General features: G+C 40.7%; 1 protein-coding gene across 4 annotated transcripts in view; it reads left to right on the plus strand.

Annotated features, from left to right (window-relative positions):
• The window catches only part of MYPN (myopalladin), a 106842-nt gene that overhangs the window by 13469 nt on the left and 78418 nt on the right, over positions 1 to 14955 (plus strand). For 2 of the 4 annotated variants that reach the window (XM_023204781.1, XM_023204785.2), the window contains exon 3: positions 1841 to 2743. The exons of 1 other annotated variant lie outside the window; for it this stretch is intronic. In XM_023204781.1, the coding sequence (XP_023060549.1) occupies positions 1842 to 2743 (902 nt within the window). In that variant the 5' untranslated portion in view covers position 1841. Of the gene's footprint in view, positions 1 to 1835; positions 2744 to 14955 lie in introns of all 4 variants that reach the window. One more of the 4 variants, XM_023204783.2, reaches the window with a different exon arrangement.

The raw sequence follows: 14955 nt of genomic DNA on the forward strand, positions 1-14955 counted from the left end.
ATTCACTGTTCCACAAAATTTAACAAATAGCCATATAGTTCTATTTAATGAGTATGTCATAATTTAATTAACTAATTTCTTATTACTGAACATGGTTCCAATTTTTAAATATTATCATGTGATAAACACTTTTGTAGACAAATCTTAGCTCTCCAACACTTTTGCGTTTTATTTTATTTATTTATTGCGACAGAGTTTCACTCTTGTTGCCCAGGCTGGAGTACAGTGGTGCGATCTTGGCTCACTGTAACCTCTGCCTCCCGGGTTCAAGTAATTTTCCTGTCTCAGTCCCCCAAGTAGCTGGAATTACAGGTGCCCACCACCAAGCCCAGCTAATTTTTTTGTGTTTTTGGTAGAGACAGGGTTTCACCATGCTGCCCAGGCTGGTCTCAAACTCCTGACCTTAGGTGGTCCACCCGCTTTGGCCTCCCAAAGTGCTGGGATCACAGGTGTGTGCCATTGCACCCTGTCACCTTTGCATTTTAGATTAATCTTTTCAAAAAGGCATAATAGACTTTATCCAAATAAGTGGCTCTAGTTGGGGCAATCTCAGTCTGTGCAAGTTGGTGGGAAAAATATTTTACTGTGGATGGTCCTTTCAGTCATCTCTAATTGCCTCTCAAGGTGGCTGCCTACTTTGCCAATTCAGAGGTTAGTTTGGGGTAGCATTCTAGAAGTTTGGGGACGAGGACCGTTCCTAGGAAGCCTTATGTGTGATATAAGTGACGCTGTCATATAAGAGAAAGGAAAGAAATTAACTGAAGTAAGTTCTGTTATAGGATGTTAAATCCAGAAAATATTTAGAAGATTACTTTTTTCTCTACTTTCCCACACAGTAGCCAAGAATGGCAAACAGTCTTCATCTCCATTGCCATCTCTGATTGGTGATGGCTGAAGAAGTGGAGTGTTAGGAAAGTCAAGGTAAAGGGGGAAAATACAGTAACCACTGAGCTGCAACTTTTAAGGATGAGAGAGAGTAGTGACAGCCTAAGTCACAAATTTGCCATCCTTTAGTAAATGTTTGAATGAATAAATGGGTATAATATTAAAAATACAAAATTGGCTTCCATTATTATATTATTTTCTTAAGACTTTAAAAGTTTTTTTTATCAATTTCTATAATTCTATTACATTCAAGGTAAAGAGGAGAGGGTGGAGAGCAAATCTCTGTGTATGAAAGCACTTTATAACTAAAAGATCATGATCAACATTATCACTATCAGGCTTAGAAATGTTATTTAATATTATTATAGTTATGTCATGGCTTTCACAACTGAACTTGCATTTAAAGAGTTTAATAAAGTGGTAGTCATCCAGGTCTTTATTTGCAGGGAAATTTCATTCCATTCTTACTTATTTCATAGTCTGAGAGTAATATTTAAGTCTTGAAAGTTTATAAAAGGGGGAGGGCACGGTGGCTCACCCCTATAATCCCAGCAATTTGGGAGGCTGAGGTGAGCAGATCACCTGAGTCCAGGAGCTCGAGACCAGCCTGGGCAACATGGCAAAACCTTGTCTTGCAAAAAATACAAAAATTAGCCAGGTGTGGTGGCACATGCCTGTAGTCCCAGCTACGTGCAAGTGTGAGGTGGGAGGATAGCTTGAGCCCATGAGGTGGAGGTTGCAGTGAGCTAAGATTGCATCACTGCACTCCAGCCTGGGTGACAAAGTGAGACCTTGTCTCAGAAATAAATAAATAGTAAGTTTGTAAAAGTATTAAAATTAGGCAATTCTTTATTTTGAGCTTTAATTTCTAATGAATCTGCCATGCTATAATAGACATAGACTTGTTATTCCCTAGAAATGATCCAAACTTTTTGTTATTATTATTTTGTGACAGCATGCAAGACGACAGCGTAGAAGCTTCTACTTCCATATCTCAGCTTCTAAGAGAGAGCTATTTAGCTGAAACCAGACATCGGGGAAACAATGAGAGGAGTCGAGCGGAGCCTTCCTCCAACCCTTTCCATTTTGGCAGTGCTTCTGGGGCTGCTGAAGGAGGCGGAGGCCAAGATGACCTTCCAGATCTTTCAGCCTTTCTGAGCCAAGAAGAATTAGATGAAAGTGTCAATCTGGCAAGACTGGCCATCAATCACGACCCTTTGGAGAAGGCAGATGAAACTCAAGCTAGAAAACGACTTTCTTCTGATCAGATGAAACACACACCTAATTTAAGTTTTGAGCCTAACTTCTGCCAGGATAACCCTCAAAGTCCCACCAGCTCCAAAGAAAGCCCCCAGGAGGCAAAAAAGCCACAGTATTGTTCTGAAACCCAGTCCAAAAAAGTATTCTTAAATAAGGCCGCCGACTTCATTGAAGAGCTATCCTCCCTTTTCAAATCCCACAGCTCCAAAAGGATTAGACCTCGTGCCTGCAAAAACCACAAGAGTAAACTGGAATCTCAAAACAAAGTTATGCAGGAAAACAGCTCCAGTTTCTCAGATCTGTCAGAAAGACGAGAAAGATCTTCTGTTCCCATCCCTATCCCTGCGGATACCAGGGATAATGAAGTGAATCACGCCCTCGAAGAGCAGGAAGCCAAGAGGCGTGAAGCAGAGCAGGCTGCCAATGAGGCAGCTGGTGGAGACACCACTCCAGGGTCTTCCCCTTCATCTCTGTACTATGAAGAACCTCTGGGGCAACCTCCCCGGTTCACTCAAAAGTTACGGAGCAGAGAAGTTCCAGAAGGAACTCGAGTACAGTTGGATTGCATAGTGGTAGGAATTCCACCACCTCAAGTAAGGTAAAAATGCCCCACTGGTAATGTTGAGTAATGTTGCTTTCCATCTACCATGACCCTCCCAAGTATTATCCTTTAAGTACATGGTTTCCAAAATTATATACCCGCTTTGAGAAAAGCAGTCGGTGTCTAAAGCAGCTTGGTCCAATAGAAATGTAAACCTAGTCACGTATGTAGTTTTAATTTCTCTAGTAGCTACATTTTTAAAAACTAAAAAGAAGCAGGTGAAATTAAAGTTAATAACATACATTATTTAACTAACATATTAAAAACATTATCGTAGGCTGAGCGCAGTGGCTCACGCCTGTAATCTCAGCACTTTGGGAGGCCCAGGCCAGCCAATCACCTGAGGTTGGGAGCTCGAGACCAGCCTGACCAACATGGAGAAACCCCATGTCTACTAAAAATTCAAAAATTAGCTGGGCATGGTTGCAGGCACCTGTAATTCCAGCTACTCAGGAGGCTAAGGCAGGAGAATAGTTTGAACCCAGGAGACGGAGGTTGTGGTGAGCCAAGATTGCACCACTGCACTTGCCCAGCCAGGGCAACAAGAACGAAACTCTGTCTCAAAAATAAATAAATAAATAAATAAAATAAAAATAAAAACATTATCATTCAACATGTAACCAGTGTAAGAATTATTAATAAGATATTTTACATTATTTTTATTATAGCAGAGATTTGAAACCCAGCGTGAATTCTACACTGACAGCGTATTTCAATTTGGATGTTAAATTTTCCTAGGGAATACAACCTTCATTTTGCCTGGGCGCAGTGGCTCACGCGTATAATCCCAGCACTGTGGGAGGCCAAGGTGGGCAGATCACTTGAGGTCAGGAGTTTGAGACCAGCCTGGCCAACAGGGTGAAACCCCATCTCTACTAAAAATACAAAAAAATTAGCCAGGTGTGGTAACAGGCATCTGTAATGCCAGCTACTCAGGAGGCTGAGGCAGAGAGAATTTCTTGAACCTGGGAGGCAGAGGTTGTAGTGAGCCGAGATCGCACCTCTGTATTCCAGCCTGGGCTATAGAGCGAGGCTCCATCTCAAAATAAATAAATGAGGCCGGGCGTGGTGGCTCAGGCCTGTGATCCCAGCACTTTGAGAGGCCGAGGCGGGCAGATCACAAAGTCAGGAGATCGAGACCATCCTGGCTAACACGGTGAAACCCCGTCTCTACCGAAAATACAAAAAAAATTAGCCGCGCTTGGTGGCGGGCGCCTGTAGTCCCAGCTCCTCTGGAGGCTGAGGCAGGAGAATGGCGTGAACCCGGGAGGCGGAGCTCGCAGTGAGCCGAGATCACGCCATTGCACTCCAGCGTGGGCGACAGAGCAAGACTCCTTCAGTAAATAAATAAATAAATAAATATACTTAAAAATGCAGTTATTTAGTTGCACGAACCACATTTCAAGTGCCCAATAACTGCATGTGTCTAATGACTACAGTATTGGACAGTGCAGGGCTATAGTTTATAGCCTTAAAATGGTCTCTATGCAATGAATACCTGCAATATTTTTTTAAACTTTAAAGAAACCCAAATAATCCAAATAATAGCATAAAAACGGACAGAATTGGTCTGAGGGTAAAGTCAATTTAAAGATTCATTATACATGTATTAAATGTATTATAAACTTTCAATGTCAGCTTCATGAACACTATGACTGATGGATAGAGAGGATATTCATCTTTTATTTGCCTACCATGGACAACTTTTCTGTGAGGCAAATGCAGTATAAGTTTCAGGAGTTCTCGCTTGCCTAGGCTATGCCTGATTTTGCATATTCTAATTTTATTTTACTTTTTAAAGGAGCCCTTCCACATTAATGAGCTTCAGGTCCCACAAAACCTGGAACCAGCCTTAGCCCCCAGAGTAACATGTCCTACCTTTGATTTTATAATGGAATAACATGTGAACAATATGGTTGAAGTGGATTACTTTTGCAGAGAATTCCTGGAATTTAGAGTCCTGTAAGAGTTACTTTGTGTTTGTAACTACCTGATTATTACTAGAAAATACTTTCATTACTATTTAACGTTTATTCTCTGTATGTAAATAGGGCATCTGGGCATCATCTTTTTATTCCATAATATTCATATTATAGGACAACAGTAGTATTAATAATAGCATTTTTATTTATACATGCATATTAATTCAAGGGATTCTGGCCCAAAGACATATTCATATATTGATTTTTGCTTTTCAAAGGCAACATAAGGCAATGTCAAATATTATCTCTACAATGGCAGATACATTTGACTATTAGGTTATCCTGCTGACCTCCTTGAGGGCAGGGATTCTGTTGTTTTTACCTTCGTGTCTTGAGCACCAAGCACAGCTTTGGGCTCATAGTAGCCACTCAGAAATGTTGAATAAGCTAGTGGATAAGGAAACAGGAAAACAAGAAACTCAACTTAAATTTAAATCAGAAGTGAGAGAGTTGGCCTAAGACGTAGCAAAGGGTTGGAACTGAAAACCACAGGGCAGTGTCTGCCCTTCTGCTCTGAACGTGCCTGATGATACTCCCGGAGACTCTGGTCGGTAATGCTAGTGAGATGTCATCACAGCCCCATGACAGCTACCACTCAGTGGCATGTGGTCAGTCTAAGTAAGCTGGTGAGCCCTCCAGTTGTGATATACACAAAACTTAGATTAGTCCTGTCCAATCCATTAGTTTCTGGACATAGATAAAAAATTAGACCAGATCATTCAGGTCTCATCCTATCCATTTTTCTTTCTTTCTTTCTTTCTTTTTTTTTTTTTTGAGACAGAGTCTCGCTCTATCGCCCAGGCTGGAGTGCAGTGGCCGGATCTCAGCTCACTGCAAGCTCCGCCTCCCGGGTGTACGCCATTCTCCTGCCTCAGCCTCCCGAGTAGCTGGGACTACAGGCGCCCGCCACCTCGCCTGGCTAGTTTTTTGTACTTTTTAGTAGAGACGGGGTTTCACCGTGTTAGCCAGGATGGTCTCGATCTCCTGACCTCGTGATCCGCCCGTCTCGGCCTCCCAAAGTGCTGGGATTACAGGCTTGAGCCACCGCGCCCGGCCTTCTATCCATTTTTCAACCATGACAATCTCAGATACAAGAATGAATTCAATTCTCCACTAAAAAATATCAATTAGGAAGACATTCCCCACAAAGCAAAGTAATGTGGTGGCCACTCAGAAACCATTTAATCAGCCAACTAAAAATTTACAAATCTTCAAATTTAAAAGTGAAAGACATGTACACAGTTTCCATGTAGCAATGCTAATTTTTCCTGGGAAGAATTTCTTTACTGACAGCATTCACACCTGTATCCTAACTACTGGTTTGATGCTAGGAAATTAGTAGGTATATGCTAAATATTTTCTGAATGAATTAGTACTTAATTTTATGACTGCAATTAAGAACAGAATTAGAATTTTCCAAGTAGACTAGTAGCTGTCATTTTCCTAAGCACAGAATTTATAGAACTCCAATCAGAAAGCAAATATGTATTTATTTAGTTTTTACTGTGTGCTCAGCACTGTGATCACTGCAATGACAGACACAATACAAATATGCATCCCTGCCTTCAAGGAACTTGCAATACAGTTAAAGAAATAATCCTAATTTTTTTTTTTTTTTTTTTTTTTGAGGCGGAGTCTTGCTCTGTTGCCCGGACTGGAGTGCAGTGGCCGGATCTCAGCTCACTGCAAGCTCCACCTCCCGGGTTTATGCCATTCTCCTGCCTCAGCCTCCCAAGTAGCTGAGACTACAGGCGCCCGCCACCTCGCCCAGCTAGTTTTTTTTGTATTTTTAGTAGAAACGGGGTTTCACCGTGTTAGCCAGGATGGTCTCTATCTCCTGACCTCGTGATCCGCCCGTCTCAGCCTCCCAAAGTGCTGGGATTACAGGCTTGAGCCACCGCGCCCGGCTAATAATCCTAATTTTTATAGTACAAACTTTAAGTAGTGTCAGGTGTCAGAGAAGGAGCGAAGGACTAGAAAAGTCAAAGAAGTCTTCAGAGATGTAGGAGGATTTTACTTGAACTTTGAATAGTGAAAATTTAGGTAGAAAGTTTCTTATTTACTCATTCAACAAATACCAATTGAGTTACTAAAGTGATTCACTGGGAGTGCAAAACAATTGTGAGCTAGTGGAGGTCAGGAATCTTGTTTTGAAACCAAATCTAAACTCTTCTGAGAGGGTGGCTCACAGTCTAATAGCTAGGAATCAGGCAGACAGCAAACAAATCAATCACTGCAGTATTATGTAATAAGGGCTATGACAGGAGTCTGTAGAGGAGGCAGTGGTGGTTTAAAGGAGTATATGAGTTGCTTAGCCTGGAGCGCATGATAAAGGAAGCATTAAGTCAGGAGGTAGAGGATGCCAAGGGTAGAGGGGAAAGCAAGTGCAAAGCTCCCGAGGCAAGTGTTACCAGGGAGCCATAAGTACTCATCTATGTCAAGAACACGGAGTAAAGGTAAGAAAGATTAGAGATAAGGTTGAAGAGGTAGGTGGAAGGAATGGGTCCTTTCAGGCCAGGTCACTTCAACATGTTTATGGAAGGGCACAGGCACTCTAATTATAATAAGATTTTTTATATGGCAGGGAGGACACTGACCAAACTGGAAAGGAGAGTAGAGTCAGATGACTTTGAAGAACCTTGAAAGCAAAGCAGAGTAGTTCAGACTTGGCTTCAAAACAAACTGGAAACCATTTAAGGTTGTGTATGGAGAAGTAACAAGATGAAAGGGAGGATTTAAGAAGAATCAATCTGGAAGAATAAGTCACATCTGGAAAAAATGAAGCCATGAAGCCACTTAGGAAGCTGCAGAAGGTATCCCAGGCATCTGATGCTTTGGAGGGACTCAGGTGGGTGTGGTAGGAACGAGGAGGAAAGATGTCAGCGAGCAATGTTTAGAAGAAAAGAAATCAAGCTGAACTTGGTGACACACCACAGAGGAAGGACGGGTATACAAAATTTATTCCACAAGTTTGTGGACCTGGACACTTGAGAGAAAGATGGGGTCTCCAGCAAGGATGGAGACAAGGAAATAAGTGGCTGGTTTGTGGGGGAGGTCGATGGGAATTTGAGTCTCAGGGGACAGATGGACCATTTCCAATAGGCAGGCAGATATGCAGGACTGAAAGTCAGATGAGAGAGTAGTGGAACTAGAAACATTCCAAGGAATACCCTGGACACTGAGAAAAGCTTGACACAATATCTCTGTCCTTACAAAGGAACTGTAAACACAAGTAACACTTGGAACCAACTTCTGGTTGGTTCAGTCCAGTGCTAGAGTGGAGTAGTGTTTTTGACACAGAATCTCTCTGTGTCAGTCAGGCTGGAGCGCAATGGCCAGATCTTGACTCACTGCAACCTCTGCCTCCTGTGTTCAAGCAATTCCCCTGCCTCAGTCTCCCAAGTAACTGGGATTACAGTCGCCTGCCACCACACCCAGCTAATTTTTGGTATTTTCAGTAGAGGCGGGGTTTCACCATGTTGGCCAGGCTGATCTCGAACTCCTGACCTCAGGTGATCCACCTGCCTTGCCCTCCCAAAGTGCTGGGATTGCAGGTGTGAGCTACCACCCCCCGGCCTGGGACACATATATCTTTTCTCTCTCTCTCTCTTTTTTTTTTTTTGAGCTTTAGTTTTTTGATTTTTGTTTTTGTTTTTTTTTGAGATGGAGTCTTACTCTGTCACCCAGGTTGGAGTGCAGTGGCATGATCTTGGCTCACTGCAACCTCCACCTCCTAGGTTCAAGTAATTCTCCTGCCTTAGCTTCCTGAGTAGCTGGGATTACAGGTGCATGCCACCATGCCCGGCTAATTTTTGTATTTTTAGTAGAGATGGGGTTTCACCATGTTGGTCAGACTGGTCTTGAACTCCTGACCTTGTGATCTGCCCGCTTCAGCCTCCCAAAGTGCTGGGATTACAGGTGTGAGCCACTGTGCCCAGCCTGGGACACGTACATTTTTTAAGATAAAGTAGTGCTATTGGGTTTTGAAGAGGGGTGGGGTAGAGACACCTGGAGCCCTACCTGTTTGTTCGCCACTGAAACTCTTGAGGCATCTCCACAGGACATAGGAAAACAGATTTTGATTCAGAGGATTTCCTTAAAAAATACATTAAAATAACAAAGTAATGAGACATTTTGGTTTGCTAAAGAGGAACACCACAGTCAATAAGGTTAGAATTCTTTTTTGCTATCTTAGCAAGAAAATATAATAAGTATACTGGGCAACTGAAGCCTAACCTATGTGCTCCTGTGTATTATATAATCAGTATTTTGCCCCAAGTTCTTGTAACCCTAGTTTAACAAGTTGAAAAATTATTTTGCTTATATTATTGATTTCCAAGTTAATTGGGTAGAAATTGTTGTATAAGAAGGGTGGAATCCTGTATCACTAAAGCCAGTGTGTTTTGCAAGCCTGTTAATCTTTCTTGGACATAGCTTCATTGGAGGAGTTGTCTTAGAAAATGAAATACGTTCATGTATTACCCAGAGATGAAAGAGTCTGTGAGAATTCACAGCAAATGGCCGTGATCCCTTCTTGTATCCCAGCTCCAAATTCTTTCCCCAGGAATGTACAGCTGGGTAACTCTATGTTTGCTTGTACACAACCTTTTGAGGCAGCACAAATTGACCTTTTGTAGATGTTGATGCCTGCTATGGCTGTTAAGTTTTGTTATTGCTGCTTCCAGTCATTTGTCTACAAGTAGTGTAGGAAACAAAATAGTTATAAATAAAAAGCATATCTTAATTTCATATTACACTATTTAGAGGCTTTTTCTTTCTACCTTTTGGAAAAATCTGGATACCTTCATTCATTCATTCAACAAATATTAAGTGCCTATTTATGTGCCACATACTGTTGTAGACACTAAGGTTAAAGCAGCAAACAAGACAGACAAATTCCCTGCCTTCATGCAGCATAGAGTATAGTAAGGAACATAGATAATAAACACAAATTCCATAACTGTCTATATGATTACAATTGTGATAAATGTTATAAAGGAGGGAGCATATAGCAAAGGGACCAAACCTTGTGGGTTGGGAAGGTTTTCTTGAAAAGCGATATTAAGGCTGAGACATAAAGGACAGCTAAGATTTAGCCTGGCAAAGTGGGCTGTGGGGAAAAGTGTTGCAGGCTTAGGGAATAGAAAATGTGAAGCCCTTAAGGCAGCAAGGTAATCGGTCTTGATGTCACTAAATCTTAAAGATTTAGAAGAATTGAAGAAACATATTATGTCTTGATGTCACTAAATCTTAAAGAGTGAGGAGGAAATGGTTTGAGATAAGTATAGAGACAAGAGGCCAGATTCTCTCTCTCTCTCTCTCTTTTTAAATGTGCCTTAAACTAGTTCCAAGAGGTCAGATTCTAAAAGCCTCCTAGAGCAGACTACTCAAAGTGGGTCCGTGGACCAGCAGCGTCAGCTTCACCTGCGACATTGATGGACAGGTAAATTCACAGGCCATGTCTCGGACCCACTGAATCAGGATGTCTAGGGAAGAGGCTCAGCCGTCTGTGTTCTAACAAACTGCTGATAATTTGTTGAAGCTAAGCAATGTGTGCAAAGGGGTACATTGGTCTAGTCTCTCTGTGTGTTTGAAGGTTTTCATAATGAAAAGGTATTTAAAAATAATATTAGTAACTTTAACATGTTTTAAAACTTTGACACAAGTGAAATCAGAATGTCTATTTTCTTCTACTACTTGAATTTTTTTCTTTAAAAAGTATATCCATGTTACATGCAACTCTAAATCACTTGTTTTCATTGCTATGTAGTATTTTACTGTACGGCTAGAATACTATATTATTGATGTACATTTGGGTTGTTTACAGGATTTTTCCTAATACGCACAATGCCATTACAAACGTTCTAATATACTTTACCAGTACACAAATTCTTCCTGGTGAATGAGTGTGTTGGGCATAATTGCTGGCAGACTACGTATAACTTAAACCTTATGATAATACCAAATTGTTTTGCAAAGGAATTGTTTTGATTTACATTCCCACCAACATTGTGTAAGAGTTTTGGTTGTTCTACATCATTGCCAATATTGATATTATTGTTTGAGACCAGAAGTATTTCAAATTTCAATTTTTATTGAATTTCAGAATATTTGCATTATACTTACTGGTTGAGCATCCCAAATCTGAGAATTTCCAATCTGAATGGCTCTAATAAACACTTCCTTTGAGTGTTGGCAGCACTCAGAAAGTTTTAAATTTTTGTAGCATTTTGGATTACATATTTTTGGATTTGGGATGCTCAACCTATACCAGACTTTTAAATTTTTGCCAGTCTGATGGGTATGAAGTATTATCTCAAGTGGTTTTGATTTTCATTTCCACAGTTACAAATGAGGCTGAAATTTTTTTGTTTATTGACCTTTCAGGGCTCATATTTTATGAAGGGCCTGTTTACATCTTTCACCCATTTTTCTCTTGGATTGTTTGTTCTTTTCTTATTGATTTATAAAACTTTTAAAATATCCTGGATAGACTGGACGTGGTGGCTCATGCCTATAATCCCAGCACTTTGGGAGGCCAAGGCAGGTGGATCACCTGAGGTCAGGAGTTCGAGACTAGCCTGGCCAACATGGAGAAACCCCGTCTCTACTAAAAATACAATAATTAGCCAGGCATGGTGGCAGGTGCCTGTAATCCCAGCTACTCGGGAGGCTGAGGCAGGAGAATCACTTGAACCCAGGAGGTGTAGGTTACAGTGAGTCGAGATTGTACCATTGCACTCCAACCTGGGGGAAAAGAGTGAAACTCCCTCTCAAAAAAAGAAAAAAAAACGACAATGTCCTGGATACTGCTGGATGCTAGTCATATAACATGTTATGAAAATATCCTCTTCTGGTTTCATTTATCTTTCTATTTTCTCTTTTTATTTTTATTTATTTTAATTTATTTTTAGATAATTAGATATTCTTAACTTTAGGTCCAAATTAATTAATTTTTTCCTTTATGATTTTGGTTTTTGTAGTTTGCATCTAGTTTAAGAAATTCTTCCTAACCTCAAAGTCATAAAGATATTCTTGTTTTTTTTTTTTTTTTTTTTTGAGATGGAGTCTCGCTCTGTCACCCAGGCTGGAGTGCAGTGGCTGGATCTCAGCTCACTGCAAGTTCCACCCCCCGGATTTACGCCATTCTCCGGCCTCAGCCTCCCGAGTAGCTGGGACTACAGGCGCCTGCCACCTTGCCCGGCTCACTTTTTGTATTTTTTTAGTAGAGATGGGGTTTCACCGTGTTAGCCAGGATGGTCTCGATATCCTGACCTCGTGATCCGCCCGTCTCAGCCTCCCAAAGTGCTGGGATTACAGGCTTGAGCCACCGCACCCGGCCGATATTCTTGTATTTTGTCTTCTAAAAATTTTATTATTTTGTCTTTCACATTTAAGTTTTTAATCCACTTAAAGTTGATTTTTGTGTATGATGTAAAGCAGGGAACCCATTTTCATTTTTTAAGATTGAATAGCTAATTATTCTAGCACCAGTTAATGGAAAAGTACATCTTTTCCCCACTGATCTATAGTGTCAGTTCATCGTAAATTGAAATTCTTAAACGTATGGGCTTTCTCTTATTTTCCTGTAGTTTATTTATCTCGTTATAATAGGCTTTTTACAGCTCTTGGTTTCCAACTTTTTCATTTTAAGACTGTTCGGCTCTTCTTGCTCTTTTGCCCTATAATAGAAATTTTGGAATCCTTCTATCAAGTTTTAAAATCTAGTCCGGGCACAGTGGCTCACGCTTGTAGTCCCAGCACTTTGGGAGGCTGAGGCAGGTGGATCACTTGAGGTCAGGAGTTCGAGACTAGCCTGGCTAACATGGTGAAACCCCATCTCTACTACAAATACAATAATTAGCCAGGTGTGGTGGCAGGCGCCTGTAGTCTCAGCTACTTGGGAGGCTGCGGCAAGAGAATCGCTTGAACTCAGGAGATGGGGGTTGCAGTGAGCCGAGATCGTGTCAGTGCACTCCAGCCTGGGCAACAGATCAAGACTGCGTCTCAAAAAAAAAAAAAAAAAAAAAAAACCACTAATAAGATTTTTGGAATTGCATTGAATATATAGATGGATTTAGGAGAAGTTGACATCTTTAAAATACTGAGCTTTCATAGTTAAGGACATGGCATGTTTCTCAGTTTTCAAAGGTATTCTTTAATTTCTGTCACCCAGGATGGAGTGCAGTGGCACAGTGATAGCTTACTGTAACCTTCAACTCCCAGGTTCAGGTGAGCCTACCGCCTGGTTGTCCTGAGTAGCAGGGACTACAGGTGTGAGCCACTGTGCCAGCCTTCATAGGCAGTATTCTTCAGTTTCTTTCAAAAAAGATTTGTAATCTTTTCTCGGGGTCTTATAAATCCTTGGTTAACTTTATTCATAGGCATCTCATTTTTAATGCTATTATTATTATTATTATTATTAATGGTATCTTTGTTAAAAATTACTTTCTATGTTTGTTATATAACAGAAATACAATCAACTTCTATAACCTTGTTAAATTCATCAAACAATTCTCCTTTGGAGGACTTTTCCTCATTCAACAACCGCTAAATTTATGGAGATCTATCTATAGATTTTTGGGTGTGTTCTTCCTTTATAATCCTCTATTTCATATTTCATTACTTTTGCTGTTTTGAGCTGACTGAATCCTTTGGTACAATGTTGAACAGAAGTGTCTTGTTCTGTTCAATATATGCTCTAGTCTTATTTCTGATCTTGAAGAGAATGCTTTCTAGTTCTATAATAACATATTCTGTAGGATTTTGTTGTAAGTTCTGATGTCTAAAAACACTAAGATTTTTAAAAATCATGAATGGATGTCGAGTCTTTTCAAGCACTTTTTCTGCATTTATTGAGATTATCATGTGTTTTTCCCCTTTACTCTGTTAGTATGGTAAAGAATATTGATTTTATAATGGTAAGCCAACCTTGAATTCTTTGGATAAACACAATTTTGTCATAATCCACTATCTTTTATTATATTTCAAGGTTTGATTTGCTAATTTTTAAAAGGATTTTGCATTTTTGTTCAAGTACAAAATTTGCCTCAATTTTCTTTCTCATACTTTTGTCAGAAGATAATTGGCCCCAAGCTCCAAGTGTGATATTTAGTTAGTACAACTGGTATAGCCCTTGAGGCTGGTTATGGTTTACATCTTTCTGATTGGTAGTGGCATCCATTCTGAATCAGCAGTTAATTACTTCAAGAATCACTCCTGTCCAGACCATACTCCAAAGGAATGCCAAGATTTAAAGTTTGGGTAGATGACAAAAATCCCCTAAAGGAAATTGGCGAGGAACATCCCAAATGGTAGGGGGGATATAGGGCAGTCTAAAAAAGAAGAGTTGCTGCAAGAGGGATTAAATAGTTGACTACAGTGAATACTAATTAGAGATCAACTAAGATGAAAATTGAAAAGTATCATTTGATTTAATAACATGGAGGCCATAATGACCTCAGTAAGGGCAGTTTGAGAAGGTGATGGGCACCGAAGGCAAATTAGAAGTAGTTTAGCAGTGAAAAGGGCATCATCTTCCCAAAATGGTAGACTGAGCATATGGGCCTATCTTCTCTTCCAACACCCCAAAACCTAACTGGAAAACCATATAGAATGCCATGTGTAGACCTGATTTTTCTTTTCTTTTTTTGAGATGGAGTCTTGCTCTGTCGCCCAGGCTAGAGTGCAGTGGCATGATCTCAGCTCACTGTAGCCTCCACCTTCTTGGTTCAAGCGATTCTCCTGCCTCAGCCTCTGTAGTAGCTGGGATTACAAGTGCCTGCCATCATGCCTGGCTAATTTTTGTATTTTTAGTAGAGATGGGGTTCTGCCATCTTGGCCAGGCTGGTCTCGAACTCCTGACCTCACGTGATCCACTTGCCTCAGCCTCCCAAAGTGCTGGGATTGCAGGCATGGGCCACCGTGCCCAGCCTATAGACCTGAAATTTTAACAAATTTCTCAAAGGTAGAAAGCATATAGATGGAAGAGGGTCAAGTTTTGTGGGCCCAGAGGTGTCCACAGTTTGGGAAGTCCCCTTTAAGATAAATAATACAAATTGTAAATATGCAATTAGGTATAGGGCTTTGGAAGGGAGCCATGTAGGTAAGGAACCCTGAAGCTTCATTGGTTTCATGGTAAATCTGCCTCTAAGCAGATGGAACCTGATTGACAAGAGAACCCAAAGCCCAAATTACATCCTAGAGAAGACTGTTGCAGAGTAAGGA

This window comes from Piliocolobus tephrosceles, chromosome 9 (assembly GCF_002776525.5).
Source record: "Piliocolobus tephrosceles isolate RC106 chromosome 9, ASM277652v3, whole genome shotgun sequence".
Lineage (NCBI taxonomy): Eukaryota > Metazoa > Chordata > Mammalia > Primates > Cercopithecidae > Piliocolobus > Piliocolobus tephrosceles.